The following is a 26,016-nucleotide window of genomic DNA, read 5'->3' as shown; positions in this document are numbered from 1 at the left end:
TTTTTAAAGATGATTAAAAATTATGATTAAAACGATTTCTTATATGTTAATTTTGTTTTTTAAATATGTGTAACAGATTTTGGTTCGGACATTTGAATATTTATATTTTATCAACTGTACAATTGGATGAAATAAAATTCCAAAAAAGTAAATATTTACAAACAAAACAACCTAAGAGTGTATATTGATATATTCCTTTAAAGTAATAATATACAGAAGTATATATGCAATATAAATTTAACCTAAACATTTATCTCACATTATTTTATTTGATAGACAGTCAGGTACAGTCAGGGGTGCATGTACAATGATACACTTTTTCAATAATTAAATTTTAATTAGTCTTTCATTGTTTTAGTGTATTCCTGTCATATATACCTCGGTGAGTTACTATATCTCGTTAAGTACATATTTGCCTTTGCCATGGTCTACATTCAAGAGGGGCGCACCTCCACAAATGGAATATTCTCGGAAGCAACTTTACATCAGTGATTCCCACCAAGGAGCTGTCCTAACCAGATGAAATATTTTACCAGGAAGATAAGACTTGGATATCACTATTTCCAACCAGCTTTTGAAATATATTAACAAAATATTAGTCATGCTGATGCTGTTTATAGAGACTATCTGTCCGATCTAAATAATCAAGATATCAAATATATCACACATTGTAAAATAAACCTTAGAAGTAATATTTCTCGAGTAATAAATGTCACTATATGAAGGCTGAGAGCACCCTGAAGTTCTAAGGTTGCTAAAAATTAATGACTTTAAAAAAATTCCCTACATCTACGTCACAACTAGGTCGAACGTGTGGAAAGATCCCATCGTTGTGGTCATCAAGAGTTTTTCTATCCCGTTCTCTTCAAATGTTGACACACTGTCAACGTCAACATCTACTATTCTTGTTGTGAGTAACTGTCGACCATCCTGACTGTATTGTACCAGAATACATCGCCGATGTAAGATGCCTGTTTTCCATAGCATGTATATGAACTCATTATTGTCTGTACAGACTCTCCAAGGTCTCCAATCCAATCCATCAAGATCTGGAGTGGTGAATTCATACATCAGTTTACTCCGTGATTCCTCCATGGTGACTGCATATGCTGCCCTCTCAAAAAAGTTGCCACATACCAGGAGACTACCTCTATGAACAGTTATATCACACGATTCCCTGATAACATCTGGTAGTTTAATCATGTGGCTGTAATTCAACTGATCAGTAAATACATACACATCTCTGCTGCAAGTACCAACAATAATATGATTCTTCACAGGATCTGTAGTTACACAAGTCACTTCCTCAGCGAATATCCACTCAGCAATGAAGCCAAGAATGCTCCTTTTGATAAATGTACCATCACGTACATCATATATACCGATTTCAGACCAAAGATTAGATGTTAGAGCTTTGAACCCATATAATAGACCGCAGATGGGAATGCCCTCGATCTGATCCTGTCGTTGTATTTCACCTTTTCTGTTGAACACAGTGATATGTGAGTACCCTTCAGATGGCTTATGTATTATGACAATCTTGACATTTCCTCTGCTTTTAATATTATTGAAACGTCCACCTTTAACTTTGATTCCTGCAACATCAACCACGGACTCTTGATGCTGAGCAATCGTGACGTTGTCTTTAATAGCCTTCATTATATCACTGATATCGAAATCAGATAAATATTCTACCTCTGGATATTTCTTTTTCATTTCTTTTATCAGAGGTTCACATGCTACTCTAATATCAGGAATACACTGAGCGTGTGTCCAATCGTCTTTAGTAGCAAGAATAGATGAGGTCGTTGCTGTGAGGTTCTCGTATCGTTTAATAATCTGTTCGCGATATTCTCTTAATGGTTTTAGTTCATCTTCATTTTGCCCTACAAGCAGGTCTTTTGCTGATGTAAAATTCTTCAAGTTAACATCTAGGCTGCCAAGTTTTTTTTTAAGAGTGCGCCCTCGGTTTCATCACATTTGTTTATTAACTCTTCAGATTCGTTGTCATATTCTTGATTTGCTGTTTTCCTGATTTTATCATATTTCTCTCTTACTTGTCTCAACTCCTTTTTCAAATTAAGAGTGATCTGACGGTCGTTATCTCTTTTTCTGCTTCCGATGTCCTCTAAACCTCTTTTTCGTTCCTTAGTACATTCCGCAAGTTGATCTTTAATCTTGTGTGTCTGCTGCTGGTGCTCATTTATAAATCCTTCTGTCTTTTTCATGGCATTTTCATTCAGCTTCTGTTGAGTAATTTGTATTTTCATTGGCAATTCGTATAGTTGATCTTTGTATTTGTTTAGTTCAGCAAGTTCTTGTTTCAGTAATTTTCTTTCACGTTCTGCTATTTCAGTTACGTTATGCAGGTCATGACCTTTATGCTTATGATATGTACAAGCCGAGCACACAGGTATATTTCTGCAAGAACTGCAGCATAATTGCGCTTCTTTTTTGTCATGGATATGGCACCTGGGTTCCTCCATTAGTGATGTTAATTTATCCAGCGTCATATTCTTTGCTTCTATGTTATCCAAGCTCAGAATATAGGTTTTGAGATCTGTTAACATTTTACTGCTGACTTGAACCTTGTAAAATTGTTTACACAAGTAATCTCTGCACTTAAAACAATAAGCTGAAACTTTTATATCCTTATGACAGACAAAACATCTCTTTAATTCTTCAAAAGACTTTTTCAATTGTATGAACTGAAGCACACTGTTCATATGGAAGTCGGTCTTGAAATTGTCAACCCATTCCTTTGGTATAACGAATTCCTGTTTACACAATGGACACTTCAAGCGATTTGTAAAATACATATGAAATTTCAGTTCTCTACTTCTTTCCTGGCAAACAAAACACACGAATAATATCTCTGACAGATCAGTAAGAGGAGTTGACGAAGCCATTTGTCTTGATGACGAGATTCTGCAATTTACAAAATAATAAAGAAATTTACAAATACTGCTGTAGTCGTTGTGAGAATGAGTAAGACTAAACATTAATTAAATTAGATGTTTAGTGCAAATCTCTAGCTATATCATCATGCAGTTATTCAATTACCGGGATGAGAGGCGGGTTTGGAGTGAGTATGTCAAAAGTAACTTTTGTTCAAAGACTTTTATTAGTATAAGTTGTAGTGGATAGACTTCTATAACTCTATGGGTAACACTTTCTTCCAAAGTGTTGTGGTGGGAGTGTAAAGCTGCACAGTGTCGGAGTCAGTGGCAGTAGCCTGAGTGATCCCGACCAATCCCTTCCCCGAACAGAAATACCAACGAAATGAGGATGGTAAAGATATTACAAAATACAAAAGAAGTAGCAATGATATATTTAATTCTTGGTAACGACTTATTCTTTACCAGCATGTGATCTTCAGTACTCCAAAAAGTTTCTTTAGCCATATTATAAAAAAGAACAACATTTCTCTGAACATGTTAAATGTGATTCATTGAATGAAGCTTTTAGTCAACGCTCCGCACATCGTTCTAACTTTATTGTCGTCATTAATATAAACACAACATCTCCATTTGAGCCAATCACTAACAATATATGAGATACTTGTGTGTACCTATCCACATTTACTGCTATGCTCTTGTGAATGTCCGATATCGTTGTAATACACAGGGACATGTATACTAAAATCATATCTTATAAATGGAGGCTCATCTATCTATCAAGGTGGCTGAACTAAAGTCTAACTAACAAACCTCTATATGTCAGCTGCTCTGAACCAACAAATATATGCGATAGGAAAATATATAATGTTGAACTCTTCCAGTAGAGTAACAATCGTAAAAATTACATCAATGAAAAATTGGTGCTGGCCATAGATGCTTGCCTACTGTTTTACATACAGCCCAAAGATTTTTTTCAGATTTATAAACCAATGGTGTTGAAGACAGTAAAGACCCGCGGACCAAAGTTGGTAAAAAGTTGGTCAAAGCACTCACAAGATGCGCTTGAAATAGATTTCACAGTTTGATCCCTTTTATCATTCATATATCCAATATCCCTGAGAGGATAAGTTGTTAAAAGGATTTCATGTGTTGACCCTCTCTACACCCCCTGTACACAATATGACGATTGCCTTAATTTATGTTGTCTTCATTGAAGCTCATGGGCAACACCTTGTTCAATTTCCAACATCACTGGGCATAAAATCAGAAAGCAAAAATAGATCAAACTTGTACCCCATATCATGGTTCACATACCATTGTGATAAACTATTTAATGTTGTGTCTATATGTCCTAAAATTAGATTCCCAAATTTGAGATAATGGTGCTCTCTGAAGCATTGTCATCCTTCAAATTATGACAAATTCAGTCCAATTCTTTGGAAGAGCAATGTATTCTAAGAGCTGAGCTCAGCTCTGTTTTGAACTAAAATGTACATTGACCTATTTCGCACATGAAAGTGTTGCCATAGAGTAGTGTTGCAACATTCAATATAATCATATCAAGTATCTTAAAAATCGAACAATATATAGGCTAAAACACGTTCTCGAATGTTTCTATATTTCTTGGAATATAAGGTATCAATGCAAGCACCATGCCTAACTCTTTAAGGCATGATCGACTGAAAGACAAATAGAGAGAGAGTAATAAAAGCATTACAGCAACACCTATTTTTTGAAAAAGCACTACGGAAACGTTATTTGTGCCATACATACTACGCACTGAACATGTATTTTTTTGTACCTCATAGCGTGCAATGAAAGGTTGGGCTGAAAAAATCAATCATCGTCGACTTACTTAAGTTTAATTTCAAAAAGAATGACGAAAGTAGATAATACGTGACTCGCTGTTGTGATCGACTAACATATAGATAGAGAGAGAGATAATAGCACCATCTAAAAAGAGCAAAGAAACAGTATTTGTAACATACATGCTGGTATGCACTATAAAAATTCAGTCATCGTCGACCTACCTAGGTAAAATTTCTAGAAGAAAGACAAAGACGAAAGTAGATAATGCATGACTCGCTGTTAAAATGGGACAGAATAGCCGTAGAAGCTGTCTTATTTAAGAACATTTTGAGGGATGCCCTCAAAATTTCCCGCCAAGACAGTCGTGACTCCTGCACTCGGAGACTACTGCTCTACTGCACACACCTGTCGACCATACAGCGTTCTTCAATACCCCCTCCCCCTTCCACTGACTCTTGTGTTAAAGATCTGGGTTCCTCTTTACCTCTCTTACACGGCTGTCTGAAGAGAAAGGAAAACATACATTGATAATAAGAATATCACGACAAATTTTCCTTTCGAGAAAGTTGAAACTCAAAAGAATAAATAGAAAATTTTTACCTGATTTAATACATCAAATTTCGTTTAAAATGGGCTTAAAGACAATACGGAAGAAGTTAATGGAATGATGGTTTTCTCCCTTTTTTGTTACGGTGAAATTTGCAGTCATGCAGGCGGATGGGTGAGGGTATATGTGTATGATATACCTTGCTTTGGTAACAAGATAACTCAAGAAGGGCATCTTAAACCAATCTCATATTTGGTGTGTAGGTGTCCCACATTAAGAACAGGAAGCCTGTTGTTTTGCTACATCAAAACAAAAAGGTGAAAAGGGTCATTTGGGTTCTCCAGGGGTCAAATTGTGAAAGCCTCGTAAACTCAATATATTAAGAAGAAAAGCTTGGAAAGATCTGATATTTGGTTTGTAGGTGTACCATCTCAGTTGGAAGTCTGACCTCAATATATGACCGTTACTAGCAAATTTTCGAGCACAGCTACTTGACCCGGAAGTAATTGTTTCGCGCAAATCCGGTTCTACGGACTTCGGTTCGCTACTTCCATGTATGGATGTAATCGGTAAAATTCGCAAACATCCCAATGTCATTCGGGTTTACGAGTATCGTAGCTCGATAAAGGATACTTTAGAGACTCAAATACGATCATTTCCGGAAAGAAACGAAGATTTTACCAATAGAGCAGTGCATTTTCTTATCGACGACCAACGCAAAAACATAAAGGTAAGTCAAATCGAGTCGACGTCTATCGTTATGTGACTTTTGCGTCTTAGACAACTTTTAACCGTGAAAATAGCATTTTTGTAATATATAAGCTTGAATCTTACTCATATTTTTCAGAAAAGTTGTAACTCTCCCGAAAAGTGTGATTTTTTGGTCAACGAAAATGGTGCTCCTATGTGGTTTTGGTTGCCCCTAATACATGTATCCTAACGTACATAATACACATATACACGAAAGCACCGTATCCTATAACGTGCAGCCTAGCGCTATATGTCGACTATGATGTAGCTAGTGCTACATTTACAACGTCTCGTATTTTTCGTAATCTTTCTATTCGGCATAGATTCCCTTCATTTTTTTGCGTTAATATGGAAAAATCAGGGAGTTGATAAGTCACGGTACTACTTATGGCTACTAAATAGTTAAAATTTAAAAATTCGAGGGCATAGCGGACAGTAATATTACAAGCCTAGGCTAGCCTATAGGCCTAGTACTTTTGTATTTACTAAAGTAATATACTACGACAAGTTTTTACTACAGGTAGGCCCTAGCCTAGTTTTAGTAATACTAGAATACCTGCATAGTTTAGTCCAATTTTAATAACGGACTAAGGCTTATAACCTTTAGTTCTTAGCCTACGCCTTCTTGTCCTTGTGTAATAATTCTAAGGGGCCTGTTCTTGAAAAGATTTGGACTGCATAAGATACAATTTAGTATTATTATTATTATTATACAAAAATTATTAGTAGTACTAGTAGACTGCCTTTGTACTATGTATAAGTTAAGATCATGGCTTATTATGAGTTTTATTAAAGCTGGACTGGGTGAAAATTTCCTCCATCCTGGGATCGGGATCCATTTCAATGTCACTTTGTTACAAGTGTTCAAGACCGTTATTAGATCCATGACTTAAGTCTAGGCCCAATTCCCTATGCTTAATATGTAGTTAGGTAGAGCAAGATACGTAACACAGAAATAAAACTAGCTTGCTTAATACTGCTTACACTTTATACTTATTGCTATTACAGTTAGACCTACTGCTGGTACTTGAGAACAATTGCACCTCATAGAGCCATGTAGTTGTACATAGCTACTTATAATTCCAGGTGACTTAAACATCAGGGATCATTTTGTGACAACATGTTTTGCTGTTAACGAGAGTTTACGATCTTTTTATTGTTAAGTTGTTTTCTATGATAGGTACAGTAGTAGAAGTACTTAGTCATTCACGTACAGTCTTCCCTATGTGTGTGTGTGTGTGTCACACACAGATTTCTCTAAGGTGCTTTCCCATGTATATATGACCAAAAAAAAGTTATTCCCAAAAAGAAGAAAAGTTTCATTCACTATTAAATTTGTTTTGTTATGTATAATGACTAACATTGCAAAATGCAGTTCCACTGGTATTAAGTATTAGCCCAGAGAGCTTCCAGAGTTTATTACATCCCCATGTTTATTATCCTCATATCTGAAGTCTTCATATAAGAGTTTATTTATAGAAATCTGTTAATAAATGTAGTCTCACATTCTATTTAATACTATACATCTTTAAGTTCCTAGCTCTGTTATATGTACCCGTAGTAAGAAGGAATGCAGCCTGTGGATCAGTTAAGTGCCTGTTGTTACAACTCTGCTCCAAACTATTGTTTGTTTAATCAGGTTGTATTATTAGTGTGCTACCTTTAAGCAATTTTGTTTTCTATATATATGTAATTTACATTTTTCCTCAGTTTCTGTTATACTCTTATAGAAAGAACAAGTTGTGTGCAGCAACAGGCTGTAATATACTCAGCAGTCTCATGCCTATTCTCTAGCTAACTCGAACAGGTTATTGGCCCAGACACATACACTGGAAATTAACTGTGTAGAATAGATTGTTGTTTGGAATTTATGTGCTGATTTTGGAACCATTTCTTGGGAAATGTCGGTACTTAAATTGGTTAATTTAGTCGTGACAACTGACCAATATGGCTGTAACAACAGAAGATATGACGTGGAAAATTAACAAGATGGATGGCTCGAACTGGCTGACATGGAATTTCCAGATGAGACATTTGTTTCTTGCAAAAGACCTGTGGGCTATGAGGATGGCTCAGGAAAGTTGGGGGTTACTGTATGTGAGAAGTAGAAGAGTGCAAACTTGAAAAAGACACAACTGGCATTTTTCACCATTGTGCTTGCAATAGCATCTAGTCAGCTGGAAATAATTACAACAAGTGACAAACCAAGTGATGCTTAGGATGCCTTGCGTACTCTGTTCGAAAAGGATTCTCTAACCAACAAAATTCAGCTCAAGAAAAAGTACCTCAGAACTGAAATGGCAGAGGGCAAGTCAGTTGGAAATAATTTGAATTATAATAAAGGAATTATGGATCGTTGGGCTGCTATTGGTGCTCCTATTTCTGAAGAAGACCAGGTTGTTAAAGTTATATGTCAAGTTTGGACTTATTTATTTACTTTCTAGTTTCTACTCTTACCTTTTACTTTTATATATTTGTCTTTTAATTTTAATCTTATGCTATATGTCACAGGTATATCTCATCATTTCAAAGTTACAAAACTATCCATCCTGCCACCTGAACTGTTGTTGCTATGTCATGCCTTCACTATGCCACCTTGAAATACCCCTTCCAGTCATAATGCACTTGACATTGTGTGTGATTTTTTTTCAGACAATATTATTGTATGAAGTCTTCACAGTATGAAGTGTGTTTCATTTCAAGAAGTATTCAAATTTTGTTAAGCTATTCCTTCCATTTGAACAAAGTATTTCATTTTGAAGTGATTGAAGTAATTTATATTTCATGCCCATATTTTCACAGGACATTAAAACATGTTCTTTCATGGAGAGTGTCACACCAAATGTTTTTGTTTTCTTTTTTCTGTTGCTTAAAGTGCCTTATTGTTACAGTTATAAAATCAATAAAAGACCAGGCAACTCTATTTCCACTGTTGACTAATGTTCTACTATGCATGTGAAAAAGAAAACAGCCCTACTCAAAATATTTGGTCAGAGTATCCATAGAACGTAATGTATCCAAACACGTCCTGTGTACTGAAAGTCCGCTTTTAATTTAAGTCCCCATATGTGGCAAAACCACCTCATCCCTCCAAAATACCCTAACTCTTCCCAAAGCTGGTGAACACCACACCCATCCCAGAGCTGGGAAACTCAAAACCCTTCCCCAAATCCGCTAAGCACCACATTCCCTCCCCCAAAACCCCTAAAAACATCACACCCCTCCCCTAAACAACACCGTGTACACACCCCTACCCAAGCCACAGTACTTAACTCCAATATTGACAAGTGGTTATGTAGTGTGATACATGAACCAAACAAGGATCGGTATTGACTGGAAAACTGTTAACTGATATTTATTGATGAATATAAGCAACAGATGAGTACCCAGCTTTGCAGAATCTCACTGAGTAAGGGCTACTGTGGAATTATGGTAAGTGGGTAAGTATAAATCATTTGGTATTGTAGGTATAAATCATTCGGAATTGTTGGAAGTTCCTTAGAAAACAACTAGAAATAAGGTTTGGCCTAGGCCATGTTACCTTTGTATATTCGACATGTGGTATGACCCCTTCAGTTTTGACAACAGACTCAGGAAAATTTGTGTTACCTTAATAGTTACCACCATTAATTTAGCTAGAAAGGAAACACCATCTCCCTTGCCCCCTCCCCATTTTGTCTCTCTTACCCCTCCCATACGCAGCTCTCAGTAATTTCACATTTTACGTAATCATATATTAGAACTTGGGACAAAATTTCTTCCAAACCTTAGCACAACTTAAATTACGCCACAAAACCTAGCATTCCTAATAGACCGTACACTAAAGGAATGGGTTCCACTACATTGAAAACGATTTGAGTGAAGTCTTGTCGGTAGTAACCCATAGCATGCAAACGGCTTGGCGAAAGTCTACCTAATTTCAAAATGGCGGCGACAGCAACAAAATCGCCGAGTCGAGGTAATCGTTTTGTGACTGGCCGTCTTAGACAGCCATTTCACCGAATCTTTACAGCATCATGTAGGAGAGTACAAGATCCACAAATGGGAGAACTTTTTTGCTGTAACTCTCTTTCGTTGGTTCGTTTTGACCTATTTTGTGTCAGTTAGGAATACATGTGTGAGGACGAAGTTGGATTGCAATCGTTGTTTCATAGGTTTTCGTTGATTTTTTCTCGGGTATCTTTGCCCTACCATACATTGGAATTACTTTTAATCCATTCTGTGAGGTTCCGGTAAGTTGTAAACTATCAATGTCTGTAAATTCTGTGAGTGAAACGTAGGACCGACTTTACGTAAAATGCGGGCAAATTCAAATTTAATGATATGCGTAATCGTTGATCATTCTTCAAGGTCACGGGGTCAGACTCCCAACTGATCTATTCAGCATAAGAAGCCTACTGTTTTTGGTGGAGGTCAAAGTTAAAGGTCATTTGGGGTCAACAGACGTAAAATAACAGTCAGAATAATATTACTTTTTCTATTTCATAAGTTCAATTTGATTTATTTTGGGTTATGTTTCTTCGTAGTAGGTAAATCAAGTGAGGTCCGGTCGATATCGATGGGAGTCTAAACAGTTATTTCGGGTATAATGGGAGGATTACACTACTTTAGGCTGTTACGCATACAGTGGAAGTTATCTTATTACACAAACAAAGGGGAATCGGTGTGGAATAATACCACCTTTTCTATTTCACTAATTCAATTTGGTTTATTAATCCACAGCTTGTTCTGCTTGATGACTTCGGTTAAGCGTTTATCAAGTCCGCCAGGCATTAAATAATCAAGGGTATTGTTCACTGAGCAGTTAGGTGTTTGTCTAGTTCTACATAGTGTTCATTGAATGTTATAAAAGCAAAATGGGAATCGGTCTCCATTAAAACCTATCAAACCTAACCCCTAAAACAATGATCAATCCTACCGACCAACAATTCCCGAACGTTTCCTTATTAAATTGAAATATATATATATATATATATATATATATATATATATATATATATATAAAACCCGTCCGTAATACTGAAGTAGAGGTTGTTGCAAAGGTATTTATCTCACGTACAGCATGCAGTAACATTTGAACTAAGCAGACACAGTGGAGTTGGTCTGGAATTTTCATGCTACGTTCCATAAGAGCACTTTCATAGCAACAATTCCAATTAGGTACATGGATGCCCCATGAAGCCACTTAATTTTAATGGCAATCTTCCCCATATAATTGTATCTGATAGCGATCAGGATTTCTCATAGGTTTGTAATCTTTCGAAATCTGAATTAACAAAACAATTCTAGGAATCCCATCGTCATCCCGTTATGAATTTGTTTAAACAATACTAGCACTCGTCGAATTTTCGAGACAATTCAATTTCCGCGATCCGAATTATCTTAAGTCGTTACGATCGTGTTAAGGAATCTGTTCTGTTCAGACACACTCAATACATTGTTTACCTGCCTAAGTGATCGCTTCTCGGCCTTATGGTTAAGATCAAGGGTAATATCTATTCCCTACTAAGGGGACTCGTGATACACACTGACGATACACACAGTCTCGAAAGAGTTGGGGATGATAAAGAGCATCCGTTGTGTAGTTTGGCTTTATTGGGTGACTTTTCCTAAGAGTCATGGATGTTATGTATTCCCTTTATAATCGACTCTTGATGCTAACGTGACCTAACGTCATGATTGTACGGTTAATTCTCGATGTAAGGGGACTGGGGTTGAGAATGGATCACGTTTTCTTGCATTGCTCCATCTTGTGTGACATTTAATTTTGGTAGTTGTAGGGATAGGGATAAGGACAGGGACCTTTATGGAGGGCCAGAGATAGATCCAGGTTTTGATAAAGGGGACCTTGTGGCCCTGGGGTTGTTGAAGCCGACCCCTATGTATAGGATCTGGGTATGCTCCCGTTAGAATTAAATGAACACGGGATGTCAAATGGTGCATTCTTAGGCATATTAAGACTATTACTTCGGTCGAAACGCAAGGAGTGGTCTAATACCCCCACCCCTTTCATCTGAAACCCACAAACGTGGTGGAATGTGAGAGGGGGAATGGTCCTCTTTTGTATGTACAGCACAGTTACAGTATCACTACAGCTGGTATATGATTATATAGTTATCTTAAACCCTCGACATCATGCACTTATTTGATTGCAATGAAACACATCAAATATCGACAATAGGTGCACTTTGAACCCTTTTTTAGACCTGTCAACCGTATTTGCACTTCCTTGAATTGACGCCGGCAGATCACCACAATAAACAGGTATCGAACAATCTTTTTGCCCCGTGAGCTAAAATTTTATTTTGTCGAGGGATGGGTGGCCTCCTACCCTTGAGAAATTTGGGTAAAATAGAGGGTGCAAAAATGCAACATTGGGGTCTATTTTGCAACTTTTGAAACACTATTGAAGTATCTTCGTTATATATATTTATCTTTTATATAATGTAATATAAGTTGTATTGTAATATTCTATGTGCTAGTGAGTAGGTGGGAGAAGGGGTAAATGGAAGACGGCCGTGGCCCTCCTTATTATATTTGGAAAAAGCAGCCCTCAACCCAATATTTTGTTCGGGCACCTACTGAAAGAAAAATAAATTGCAATGATGTAGCTAATAAGGAAATCAATTGTTTATCATAAAATATCCTTGGTAATTAAAACAATGTTCTAAGCTTGCCCGACTAATTCACCATTACTAATGTAATAGAGAGTTTTGACATAATTGGCCCTTCATACATTATCTCCATCTATATAAAACATTTCGTTGTTTACATTAGCATCCCTGGGATGATGCGATGTAATAACCGATGCATGCCTATATGATATGTACATTAACATGTTGACCGCGCGCGTAGAACAATTTTGGTTATATTTTTCGGGTATGTCGTTACACCCCCCCCCCCCCAATCAAATTGGGCTCCTACGCCTATAAGTCTAAATATACCCCAAAATGCATCATTTGATGTCTAATTAGTTCCTGGGTGGATGGCCCCTTGCCCTCTCCCCTTCTAGATGTATCAGCCCCAACGATCTCAACTCTACCCTATTTGCTTTACAGAATCTTGGATAAACCCCTGATCAGCAGATTAATAAGTTATTATTAATCTCTCTGAAAACTGGCTCAGAATTTGCCCCGTTTTTCATCAGAAGCATGTAGCTGTGTGAACAGATAATGCTAGCTTACACATGTCATGTATACACGGATGAACAAACTAATAAAACTCACAAATGTTTCTTCTGTATGGGGGAAGGCGAGTAATAGATAGAGGCATTACATAGTCAGTTCAGCTTTCACAGAGATTATCTAGTTTACGTTAAAATGTTGGTGTTGTCTACACACGTTTCTATCCTCCTTGATAGAACAACACACACATGCAGGATATACCTCTATTTTCAAATCGGTTTGTGTTAGAAGTGTCGATTAAACACTGTAAATAGCACAAACAATGAAATCAAAAGCAAACGTAGTCAAAATCATTCGATTTTGGAGAAATGAGAATAGCTAAAGATATTAAAGAACTTTAAACTATCCTTTCACAACACGTATTCGTGTGGTAATACTTAAATGTTCACGTTATTTGTCCGTTACTAGATCGATCCGCTTTTGACTGCTCAAATTTCCTAGTCTGCTGACTGCAAGTACGTTCACCAATGCGCAATTAACTCTGTTTTGTACAACTGACTCTCATTGGAAGCCTCCATATAGCTTCTATACTTTGCAGTGATGTGCGGTAGTTAATGGATACCATATGCCAATACACTCACACATACAATTCTTTACCGCTTGCCAGGATACATTTTAAGTCTTTAGATATCAATAGCCCTTTCAATGAAACTGAGTCTGACGATTGTCACCAAACCATCTGGAAAACCCCTCGCTTGCGAAATTGGTTATGGCTCTTTCAATACATCCCACACTAAGTGTTATTTATGAAGTCTCCCAAGAAAGCAATTTCACGTACTGCCGAGATCAACCGCTTTACAATATTGATGTATTGTAAGTGGAAGGAGGCAAATAATTTTACTTATCTACCGTGGCTCACAGCGGCCATCCAGGTTTTGGCTACACCTTGTAATTGGTTTAGTTGAGCCCATTGCCCATAGCACAGTTCTGTGGTATTGTATATATATATATATATATATATATATCGACCGTAGATGTAGTAACAGCTTGCCTGTTGTGTTTGTAACGTCTTTTCATTGATAAAAGGTCTCGTCTCATAAATTTGGAAAGAAGGAATAAACTCAGTGGATCCTTGGAATTGATAAACAGTGTGTATGCTGGGGAGGGACGGGAAGGGAGGAGAGGGGGTTCTACCAGTGATATCAAATTCAGCTAGCATATATGTAGTGATATCAAATTTGGCTAGCATGTATGCTAGCTGATATATTGTTTTCTCAAAAACACCTTTCGTTTTGTATAAATTGCATAAATTACAGTTCATAAATAGGAAAATGGTGAGTATAATACGTAAAATGTTATTCATAAATGTATAAAAGTTAGGGAACAGTAACACAATTAGGGAATAAAAATTGTGGAAACTATACAAATTACATCATATCAAGTCATTTAAAGTGTCATGTTGAATAAAAATAGATTCTCTGTATACAAAGGAGTTTCTGAAAACTTGCACTCTATATTTTGGTGTCAATGCGCGATTCCTGAGATAATAGCTAGTGTGTCGACACAGTGATTTCAGTTCTGCATGAAGCGGGTGATTTTTTTCTCTTTGAATATTCCTACTTAGTCTGATAAATTCACGCCTAGCTCCACCATTGACCTGATCAACCATACTCTCATAATCCAACCTGAAAATCATAGCACAATACTTCAAGAACGCTCTGATTCTTTGTTTATAGGCAAGTAGAAAATGATACCAAACAGGCACAGCATATATTATATGGGGCAGAATCGATGATACAAATACTTTATGCGTCACGTCTAATTCGAGATAATTTAATTATACATTATAACGAGATATGTCAATGTGGATACAATGTAGTAGACTCGTCGTAGTATATTTGAAATATGACCAGTGAATGTTAATTCGTTATCTATACGCACACCACGATACATGTTATGAGACACACGTTCAACTTCGGAGTCCTCAATTACAAGTTTTTCGGATTTACTTTGGATGAGACCTGCATGCTTGATGTTATTTTTTCAAGTACCATTTCTTTGGATTTTGTCGGATTGAGGATAAGATTCTTCTGTTGACATATATCAGTAATGTCAGAAATAAATGACTTGTACAGACTATTATCTCTTTCGTGTGAGAGTTTCGAAATTTTACAAGAAATAGCAATGTCGTCAGCGTACTTAATGACAGAACAATTCGAATTTGACTGTATTTCATTAGTATACATTGTAAAGAGCAACGCCGAGAGGGGACCACCTTGCGGAACACAAATTTTGATATTGGAGGTATCAGAGAGCCTTGGTCAATCTTGACTTGTCTGGAACACCCCTTTAGGAAGTTTGCAAGCCAGTGGGTTAGCCATGATTCGATACCAAAATTCATTAGATCATTTAATAAATAATTTGGTAAAACGGTGTTAAAGGCACTTAAAAATCAAGGAATAAAACTTTAGCAACAGTAGTGTCTTTACAATTCAAACCTGAGACAATGTCATGGAAAAGGGTTAAAATAGCGTCAGTACATGATACCCTCTTCCTGTAGGCAAACTGGCAATTGTCCCCGTCCGGGCTAAGAGCTTCCGTGACATATGGTAATAAAGTATTTTGCATGCAATTGAAACCAATGCTAGCAAGATCGATTGGCCTGTAGTCATTGACAGCAGTAGGTCTAGGTTTCTTAGGAATGGGTGCAGTTATTGCATGCTTCCAGAAAGAGGGGACCATACACTGGCGAATGCTGTCTTTGAACATTTCAGTTCATTCGAACAATATTTGAAAATCCACCAATGCATTTCATCACAACCCGAGGAAAACCCTTTCCTTACTCGTTTGAATAATTATCTTACTTCATTTTCTTTTACACTTGCCTTTGTCTGGTGAGGATCTTTGTTTGCCAATTCATTGAAACGTCCAAAGTGTTGATTTAGTTCAGCCCCAAATACACTGGATATTTCAAGTTTTCCCTGAGTGACAGGGCTCCTGGTGGTCTGTCACAGCACAAACATATTCTGAATTTATTAAAACAAATTTGTCATTGTGTTGAAAATATTTTCATAACAAAGCAGCTGCCTCTACCCAACAGTTATGCATTCTCGATATGCTTTATATTGCATTTTCATTTCGAATGTGCGGAAGGTTTGATATTAATAATAATAGCTAGTTATAATGCGCACATATTGACGGCTATAAATAGGTGGGGGATATTTCCAAAGTTTATATTCCAACGTCATTGATTAGCATGATGGTACACTGTAAATTCTCGAAAGTATTACGGCTGACGATATCACTGTTTACTCTCAGCTGTTAAGGTCTATCCTTTGGCTATGTGACTTTTCATGGATGGTTTGACCAGATTCCGCCAGAAATAGAAAGAACTATACTTGTAAATGTCCGGGGTTAAACTTCAAATTCATTTGAGGTAGACACTAGAGCAGCCCCGATGCAGTGGCTTAACCCATCATCTGTGTAAGGTAGTATCAATTCATTGGAGGGCTCCATTAGTCTATAGTGTTGTGTTGTATGTTTGCAGTAAACTATGCATACAGCTCCATGATTAATAAGGAATAGCACTGGTAGCACAACAACACAAGGGAATCAAGTAGCACTGACTAGCAAATTCTGACATGAAAGTAGTTCTATAAAATTGATCTTGTTCACCAAGCTTAGACTACTTCCAAGTTTAGACTGACATATAGTAGCTACAAATATCAATTGAGGGTAAGGGGTAACACATCTACAGGGCAATTTACACACACATGGGTAAGTACCTAATTGACATACGAAAGATCTGCCTTCTGATATGCAATGGCTAATGACTTTTGGTTGTTCCGCAGCCTGATGAGCTTCCTACCTCCAGATAAAGCTCACTAACATATCTTATATCTACATAGGAATGAGAAAACTGAGAAAAATGCCGAGACATCGAAAAATGATTAAAATTGCAAAATGTTACCACTTCCTTTTATCCAATCATTTATTCGTTATTATTCTGTATCGTCATTCACATGTGGCACTGCAAATTTCACAAAAATCAGCCATCGATTGTAAAAGTACGCCTTTTAAAAAAGAGACAGACAATTTCACAGCTCTGTATCACATAAGCTCTACCCACATTCTTGAGTTTGCACTAATAAAGTTTGGAGCAAAATGGCCCCGATTGATCATGGTCCCAAAATATTTAGGCCTACATGTACCAGCTATTAACCAACAACATTTACCAATGTTGTCTACAATCCGACTTATGGTTGCGGAGTTCTTGCAATGTAAAGACAATGTGGGCTCAAATGCTTCCAAAAATATTGGGTCCACAAGTTCAGTCTCGAAGAATGTGACCCCGAAAGTTCGTTTGAGGTGGAAATAAAATTTGGGCCAACCCAGCCCAAACTGGTCCTAAATATTTTGGGGCCCACGTGGTCTCGGCAAAAATTAAGCTACATGTACCAGTTACATGTAGGCGTTATCCAAAAACTGTATAGCAAGTTCAATTAAATACAAACCGACTTAAGGTTGCGGAGTTATTACAATGTTAAGTTTTTTACTTTTGACCTTACAACGTTGTTGATACTCATCAGGTCCTAGCCAAAACGATATGGCAGACCTTCTCACTATAATACATCTAGCTATTGAGTGCAACAAATATTCTTTACTCCGTTGTTGAATATCGCAAAAGTATCACACACACCAACCTGACGGCATAGGTTCCTTTGCTTCCAGCAAGGAACCAATATGTGGTTACATTTTGACTTTCAGCAACGAGTGCAACCTATATCAATAGCACAGTAGGCGAATTTAGGGGACACGCGCTTACCGTGCACCACAATACACACAGTCTGAACAGAGAGTTGTTGTGGAACATAACAACTCCATGGTCTGAACCACAAGAAAATTGTGAAGGAAACGTTGTTTACTAGTAGTTAAAATTCTACGGAAGGCTAAGATCTTTTACATATTTTGAATAGACTAATAAAGTCTCTTGACATAATTCTTCTTATAAACACAATGATCATTACCGATAAACTGTGGTGACAAAAGTAATGAGAACATAATCAACTTACTTGTATTCCTCCTTCGCAAAATCCTTGTCGTATTTGGTTACTTTTCTGTGTACGGTCATGTGTAGAGCAATATGTAGTATGGAAATCTTTCAGAATGAATGCGTTCACTGTTGTTACTAGGGAAATATCATGTGAGGATGTATGGTGGCCGATAAAGTCAGTACTGTGCATTTTACCTCAGACAAAAGGAAGATGCGATACTGATTTCTGGTACCGGTCACATCACACCAAATTAATAAATAAAACGGAAGAAGAATAGAAACATATTACATCCCAAATTTGACGCCAAATTTGACGCTTATTTGGCAAAAACATGATTATTCCGATTCCTACCTTCGCCTGATGAGTCCCAAAAGGACGAAACTAGTCGTGAAGTGGAATTTTTCTGGTGTGTTATTCTTTATTGATAAACTATATATATATATATATATATATATATATATATATATATATATATATATATATATATATATATATATGACTTAGTTGACTGTTTTACCATGCACAGTTTGGGATGTTTTTGTTTGTTTGTGAAGAACGACATGAAGTAAGCTATAGTCTACACATTAAAGTATTAATAACGATGAGGCTCCTGTTTGTTATTTGGTAAGTGTAACTTGGCAACTATTGACTTTCTGCAGCATAATGAGATATAGATCGATAATATATAAATAAAGCTTGAGTCTGGCATTATAACAATGTCTTATCGTTGTTTATTCATTTCTTTTTTTCAGAAAACCATATAAAGTAATAAATTAACTTTCATCTTTGTAGAACTCGTCGGTTGTCTTGGTCACTGGCAATTGGATCGATGTTGTATGTAACATTCATTACCAGTTTCTGTTGTCTGCATTCATCTATGACGAGCCTCTAGGGCTCGTCGCTGAAAAGTAACCATGTATGGTAGATGACGTAGATGTCGTCGATATTGATATATATTCTTTGCTTTCCATTTCATGCCATATACATTTGTATTTAGCTAGCGTGTAACATGATATAAAAATATAAATATAAATCTTGGGAAAATTACCTTCAAAGGAGATTATATATATATACATGGTAAATTAACCAAATAAAACTACTCCACAATTTACTATATAGGTGTAAGATCATATATATATATATATATATATATATATATATATATATATATATATATATATATATATATATATATATATATATATATATATATATATATATATATATATATGTATATATATGTATATATATATATAGTTAAATATATATATATATATATATATATATATATATATGTATATATATATATGTATATGTAACGTAAAGTCTGTTCAAAGTATCTCTTTCGAGATCCGGCTTACAGAATCACAAAGATTTTCGAGTTGGTTAGCATCATGTTTGATCTCTGGAGTAAGGCAAAAAATGTCACCAAAAACAGATCTGGGATAGGTCGATACAGGTGACAAAAAAACGCCTACAGTGGAATTACGACCTTTCTAACCGGTTTAGAACCTCTGGACATACAATCAGCGTCCATGGCCTATTTGGTTATGGTGTCCGCGTACAAAGCGGGAGGCCCGGGTTCGAATCCCGGTGGAGGCTGGAAGTGTTTTCACTGTTCTTGATTTTCCAACTCATTATGATTTTCATTTATATATATATTCATTTGCCTTGTCGACCGTTTTACGACCTTTACCCCCATTTCATTAACATTAAGTCTGTTCACAAAATCTCTTTCGAGATCCGGCTTTAGGAATCACAAATGATTTTCGAGTTGGTTAGCATATTGTTTGATCTCTGGAGTAGGGCAAAATATGTCACCAAAAACAGAACTAGTATTGTTCGATACAGGTGACAAAAAACGTCTACAGTGGAATTAAGACCTTCCTAACCGGTTTAGAACCTCTGGACATACAATCAGCGTCCATGGCCTAGTTGATTAGGGTGTCCGCGTACAAAGCGAGAGGGCCGGGTTCGAATCCCGGTGGAGGCTGGAAGTTTTTTCACTGTTCTTGACTTTCCAACTCATTACGATTTTCATTTATATATATATATATTTATAAACATATATATATATATATATATGTGTGTGTATATATATATATATATATATATATATATATATATGTATATTTATATTTATATATATATATATATATATATATATATCCATGAGCTTATGTCTGTACCTAATGTTGCTCATTATCTCTTGATGCCTTTTTGTATGTCACTCAATGTAATATAAAGATAGCATGAAGATACAAATTGTTTCCAAATAAAAGAGAATGGTTTATTATCCCCCTATGAGAAGTTAAGCTCAATTTGACCATGGCTATTATGACGACACAAAGTGAATATGTCCCTTATTTAAATTAAATTGAAGGCAATACCGCGGTTGCACTTCGACTGCTTTTTTATGATGGGTAGGTGAGTACACAGGTGGTGGATTAATACTTTTTAAGCTAAAATCTGCTCCAAATAGGTCTAGTAAAACAACTGTTTTGCTTAATTGTGCCTCCCTAAAGTCAATTTTGGAGTATACTTTTGCCACATCAGAGACCTTTATTTAAATTCTTGACATTGTGTGGCCTTGATAAGACTTTTTTTTTCATAAAATGAAATAAATGAATTTCAACTACAGACGCATTACCATGACAACAATTATTTAAAAAGGACCTGTTGGATCTGAAAGGAGATGCAAATACATCTCCCTTTTTTGCTGCAGCAAACATTTTACGGTAACCACTCCCCCCCCCCCCCCCCCTCCCGCCAAACCAACCCCAAAGCTGACGTAATGCACAGAATAAATACGATATTTGTGAGAAAAATAAATGTCAGTCATATTTATGATTAACAAGTCGCCAAGATCTGTTCAGATTAATAGAGAATGATAAGTAAAACGTTTAACAATTTCTTATATGTTAATTATTTTTTTATATATGTGTAACATATTTTGGTTCTGATGTGTTGAATGAATGTGCTTGATCAATTTGATCAGAGGGATAGAATAACATTCAAAAAGTTAAAAAGTTACAAACATAACAGCTGAAGAGTGTATATTGATATATTCCTTTAAAGGAATAATATACAGACGTGTATATGAAAAATAAATTTAACCTAAACATTTATCTCACATTATTTAAACAGGAACCGTCAGAGGTGCATGAAAAACGATACTTTTCAAAAATTAGTATTTATTGGGTTCTGTGTGTTTATGGTCGGAATATTTCCTTACATGATTTGATAGTAAATATTATCCTCTGCCATGGGCTAAATTTAGATAGGCCCCTCTCCGCTCAGTGAATATTCTCGGAAACAACTCTAGATCAGTGACTCTCACAATGGAGCTACCCGAACCAGATAAAATATCTTACCAGAAAGAAAAGACTTGGATATCACTACGTCCGACCAGCTGCTGAAATATAGTAACAAAGTAGAATTCATACTGATGCTGTTTCCGGAGGTTATTTGTCTGATAAGAAAATAAATCATTTAGAAATAAAATAAACAAAAGATTTTAATAAAAACTTAAGAAGTCAAGTCAAGAAGGAAACTCCACAAGTCATAATTCTCGACTAAAAATTTTCTGTGTTTAGGTTGAGTGCGCCCTGAAGTTTTTAGGTTACTTCTAATAATGGCTTGCAATAATTTCTGACGTCTACGTCAATACTAGGTCGTACGTGGACAACTCTCCCAATCTCTTTGTTGTTATTAGAAGTTTTTCCATCCCATTTTCTTCTAATGTTGACACGCGGTAAACGTTATCATGTACTCTTCTCGTTGTGAGTAACTGTCGGCCATCATGACTGTATTGTACCAGAATACATTTCCGCTGATATGAGAAGGCTACTTTCCATAGCATGTAGAAGAACCCATTCTTGTCTGTGCAGACACTGGTAGGTCTTCAGTCCAATCCATCAAGGTCTGGTTTAATGAATTCATACATCAGCTTACCCTGCGGTTCCTTCAAGGTGACTGCAAATGATCTACCACGCGAGTTGTCACAGACCAGGAGACTACCTCTATGTACAGTGGCATCATACGATGCATCGATTATATCTGGTAGTGTAATCCTGTGACCGTAGTTCATTTGATCAGTAAATACATACACTTCTCTGCTGTTAGTACCAACAATAATATGATTCTTCAAAGGATCTGTAGTTACACAACTTACGTACTGATCAGATGGCCACCTAGTGATGACGTTACGACTGTTCTTCTAGCTATATGATTTCACTAGAACAAATTGTTATTACTCTGGTAAAGTACATCATAACGACACTGATAGAGCCAGAGCCGTATATAGAGAGAGTTTGGCCAACTGGCGATTTGTGACGTCACACGCAAACCATGGGCATCAAAATAGGTCCAGTTGTCGTTACCAGTTGCGCGAAACACGAAAAACACCACACACAATATATAGCAGCTTTGCACACTGTGCTCGTTGCGAACAAACGAAGCGACTCAGAATGTCAGATTTTGACAGGCATACGAGGAACAAAGTGGATATCAGGTAATGAATTAGAGTATGCGTTAGTTAATGACATTTACGTTTATCTTCACACCTGAAATGCATAGAAAACTAGCTGAAAACCTGTCATTACACTTGTTTTATTTTACGCCTCATACTACTAGTCCTACTTTAGTCATACAAACGAAAAGCACACATCACAGTCCTGGCTAGGCTAGATTACAGACGCACAACTATAGCATCAGGCCTACATTAATAGATCCTTCAATTAAATAAAGTAGTCCTACACATAAAATGACAATTTATGCTTCACTGATCTTTCAGGTTTGCCAAAAAGTAGTTGTACCAGAGGTCATTGTATTAAACTCCAGAAGTTACATAGTAGGATTAATATTCGGCATAACTTTTTCTCTAAAGTCTAATACAACTTATACAAGGGTTGTGAATGGATTGAATGGTTTGCCTGAGAAGGTTGAATTGCAAGTAGTGTGTATGGGTTTAAGAATACTTTGGATGAGTACATTAAGCATTGTAATTGGGTATGACATTTGATGTCCTCGGTTTTATTCCTCTCATATAGCCTTAGGGTCCTTAATGGGGACTTGAATGTCTCTCCTGGTCATTTTTTCTACTAAATTAAACTATATACTTGAGTGTAGGAGTTAGCAATAGTTGGGAGTCTGTGGGCAAACCTAAGACTGATATTGTGGTGTTAATTTCTCAGGAATGTAGTACTAGGCTATAGTAGGTGCAACAGATTGAATGGGTCTGTCGAGAAAAAAAAAACTGCAACAACTGAATACTGGTGTATGTTGTAGCTTATGTATTTTCCATTAACATATATACTATACGGTCATGTCCTTAATGAGGTTTCATGGATCACACTGACATAGTGTGCCTACTTGTCAGTGTTGTCAACTGAGCATAGGGCTGATGACATCATTCAGTTTGTTTTTATGCAGACAGCAAATGGCCATAATGATAATTATTAATTGTTACTTATTCTTCATACTGCCCTTACTGGCCTTACCTGAACAGTGATGTATAAAAATGCAAGAAGTCGTTAAGCTTTTCATTTAAGAATCGTTTCAGCCTGTCCTATTTCAAACATATGATTGGCAGGTTTCCATGTTACATAGCTTATCAAAATGGAGCTGTTCTGTAAAGCAAGAAAATCACGCATATGCATGCATACAAACACACTCATATATAACAATTTCTGAATATCTTTTCAGCTGCCCAATGGTACTGGAATGCAAGCTCTGTTGGGTGAAGTAAAAAACCCTCATTGTACTCTTTTATCATGGTCAGCGTAGCTGGAACCAGCAATGATGGTGATGTGGATTTGACAGTACCTAGACAAGAATTCAGTAGCTGCTTTGTGTTGAAGTGGGTTCAACTTGCTCAAGGCCATGACAGGATGACGACTAGACATTAGGATGAATTATCTGTTGTAGAGCTCTATAAACCAGGCAGTTGTTAAAACATCCATTGGGTGACCCTCACAGTCTACCAGGCACTGCATCGCAGAAGCAAAATGAAGTGTGTGTGATACCTTCATCTTATGAAAGTGGAATGGTATCAGTGTGGCCTCTGTCAATTTGGCTTCAAGTCTTTGTTTTCTTGAAAGCTGAGAAGATCTCTCAGTGGTTTCACACTGACCTCTGTACTTGACAATTCATGTGTATTTGCCAGCTCAGGAGGAAGCCAGATTTTAATTACATTAACCAATGCTGACTTTTTTTTGGACATGTGGTACATCTGCAAGGAGGTGAAGGAAGCAGTTGGAGTTGCATGGATGTGGAATCTTGTTGATAGTCTGGCAGTCTTATCCACAGATTATCCCAAAGCTTCTCCACATTGCCACATTCAGAACTTATTACATTGATAAACTTGAAAATTGCAGGAATCTAACGAAGCACCCATCAAGGGAATTTGTTTGTATAATTATTGAAAGCTGTGACCTTCTGATGTGACAGACTAATGTGAAATAAAGGGCAGTAGATTACCTTGTAAATGAACCTTGTTATTGTTTGATTGTATCTAATGTTTGCAAAATTTTAAGTTGCATGCTACCAATTGAAACATAATTCTTTCTCTATTAATGGGATATAAATACTTCTCCTTAAAGGGTGTGGAGACTCCCGCACAAAGAAACGTCTCATGCCGGTTATCTGACCTAGATTCGAATGCGGTGTAACAGAAGTGTTAGACACCACCATTGATCCAAGAAAATACACATACAGCTTGCTACCATCTGTAAATAGACATTAGTGTACAGTCAATACAAACATCACAGTCAATACCCACAACACAGTGCACATAGCAGCGTGGACATCTCAGGTCTAGATAAAAGATAACAAGGTATCGGGTTTCATTACTGTCTGCATTTTGTAGCGACACAAAAAAAACTTCACTTGCAAGCAACGGAAAGTAAACTTTTTCAGAGCGCGGCATGCGGTTTAGGGCAAGTCTTCAATACCTTTAAATATACTGCATCGGTTGTTGTCACTTGATCATTTGCTTGTGTGTGAGCTAAACAGCTTAAATAATATGTAAAAAAATAATACAAACTTTCAAATTGCCAGATATTTACTTGCTCAAAATCATTATCCAATCATGATTTGTTGCTATCCTTGAGTCCATTATTCAGATGATGAGGCAGATTCCCTTCGACTCTCCATGATGAAGGTAAAACCTTATATCTTAACCAACTGCCATTGAGTGTCCATTTGAAAGTTTCAAACACACAAGTGCATTGATTAAAACAAAGACTTTATTGCTGTGGTTGCAGGAACTGGATTTCAGTCTAGAAGTCACTCACCAGGTTTGTCATTATCACAGTCTGCTAACTGTGGCTTTTTATGTTAGGAGTTTTTCTTCAGAGCACATGTCACCTTTGATTTGTAAAAAAAGTCCTGAAATTCAGGGAGTTAAAATTTACTGTCTAAAGATAATTTATAAAGGTTTTTTTTAACTTCAATCGTCAATGTGGGTGTCAATTAAGGGAATAAGGAGGTACTGATGCAACTTTGATAAATGATAGTTGACTGCATCCAAATTAAACCAAGGCCTAGGCTATACTTTTGAAGAAGAAAAAATTAGGCTGAATTCATGTTAGCCTAAAAAGGCTAGGCCAATGCTGACAATTAACACAAACCAAGATCATTTAACCATTTGGGCACTTGTTTATGACATACTAAAAGGGTCTATATAATTAGGCCTGTATGTGTACACAACCCACAAGTTGCCAATGAGTATAGACCTAGCCTAACTAGTTTAGGCCTAGGCTACTTTGTTTTCCTTAGACCTAGTTTAATTGGGCCTTATACTGTGCCATATTATGTAATGTGCTATAACA

The 26,016-nt window shown here is 36.5% G+C and overlaps 2 protein-coding genes and 2 long non-coding RNA genes across 3 annotated transcripts; 2 read left to right on the top strand and 2 right to left on the bottom strand.

Moving 5' to 3' along the window:
* LOC139984813 (uncharacterized) overlaps nt 1–26,016 on the bottom strand; it is a 143,084-nt gene that overhangs the window by 25,351 nt on the left and 91,717 nt on the right.
* On the bottom strand, nt 1,932–18,327 carry LOC139984689 (uncharacterized). Its single transcript, XM_071998698.1, has 2 exons — nt 18,203–18,327; nt 1,932–2,928 (listed from the first exon to the last, which is right to left on the bottom strand). Exons 1-2 carry the CDS (start codon nt 18,259–18,261, stop codon nt 1,932–1,934), a joined length of 1,056 nt encoding a protein of 351 aa, XP_071854799.1. The 5' UTR covers nt 18,262–18,327.
* On the top strand, nt 5,677–8,929 carry LOC139984875 (uncharacterized). The gene is made up of 2 exons (XR_011799214.1): nt 5,677–5,986; nt 7,717–8,929. It is a non-coding gene; the product is annotated as an uncharacterized lncRNA (long non-coding RNA).
* Nucleotides 22,477–24,676, top strand: LOC139984445 (uncharacterized). The gene is made up of 2 exons (XR_011799079.1): nt 22,477–22,697; nt 23,891–24,676. It is a non-coding gene; the product is annotated as an uncharacterized lncRNA (long non-coding RNA).

The sequence above is a fragment of the Apostichopus japonicus genome, chromosome 17 (assembly GCF_037975245.1).
Source record: "Apostichopus japonicus isolate 1M-3 chromosome 17, ASM3797524v1, whole genome shotgun sequence".
Classification (NCBI taxonomy): domain Eukaryota; kingdom Metazoa; phylum Echinodermata; class Holothuroidea; order Aspidochirotida; family Stichopodidae; genus Apostichopus; species Apostichopus japonicus.
Note: the sequence above shows the minus strand (reverse complement) of the source record. Positions and strands in the feature narration are given on the sequence as shown.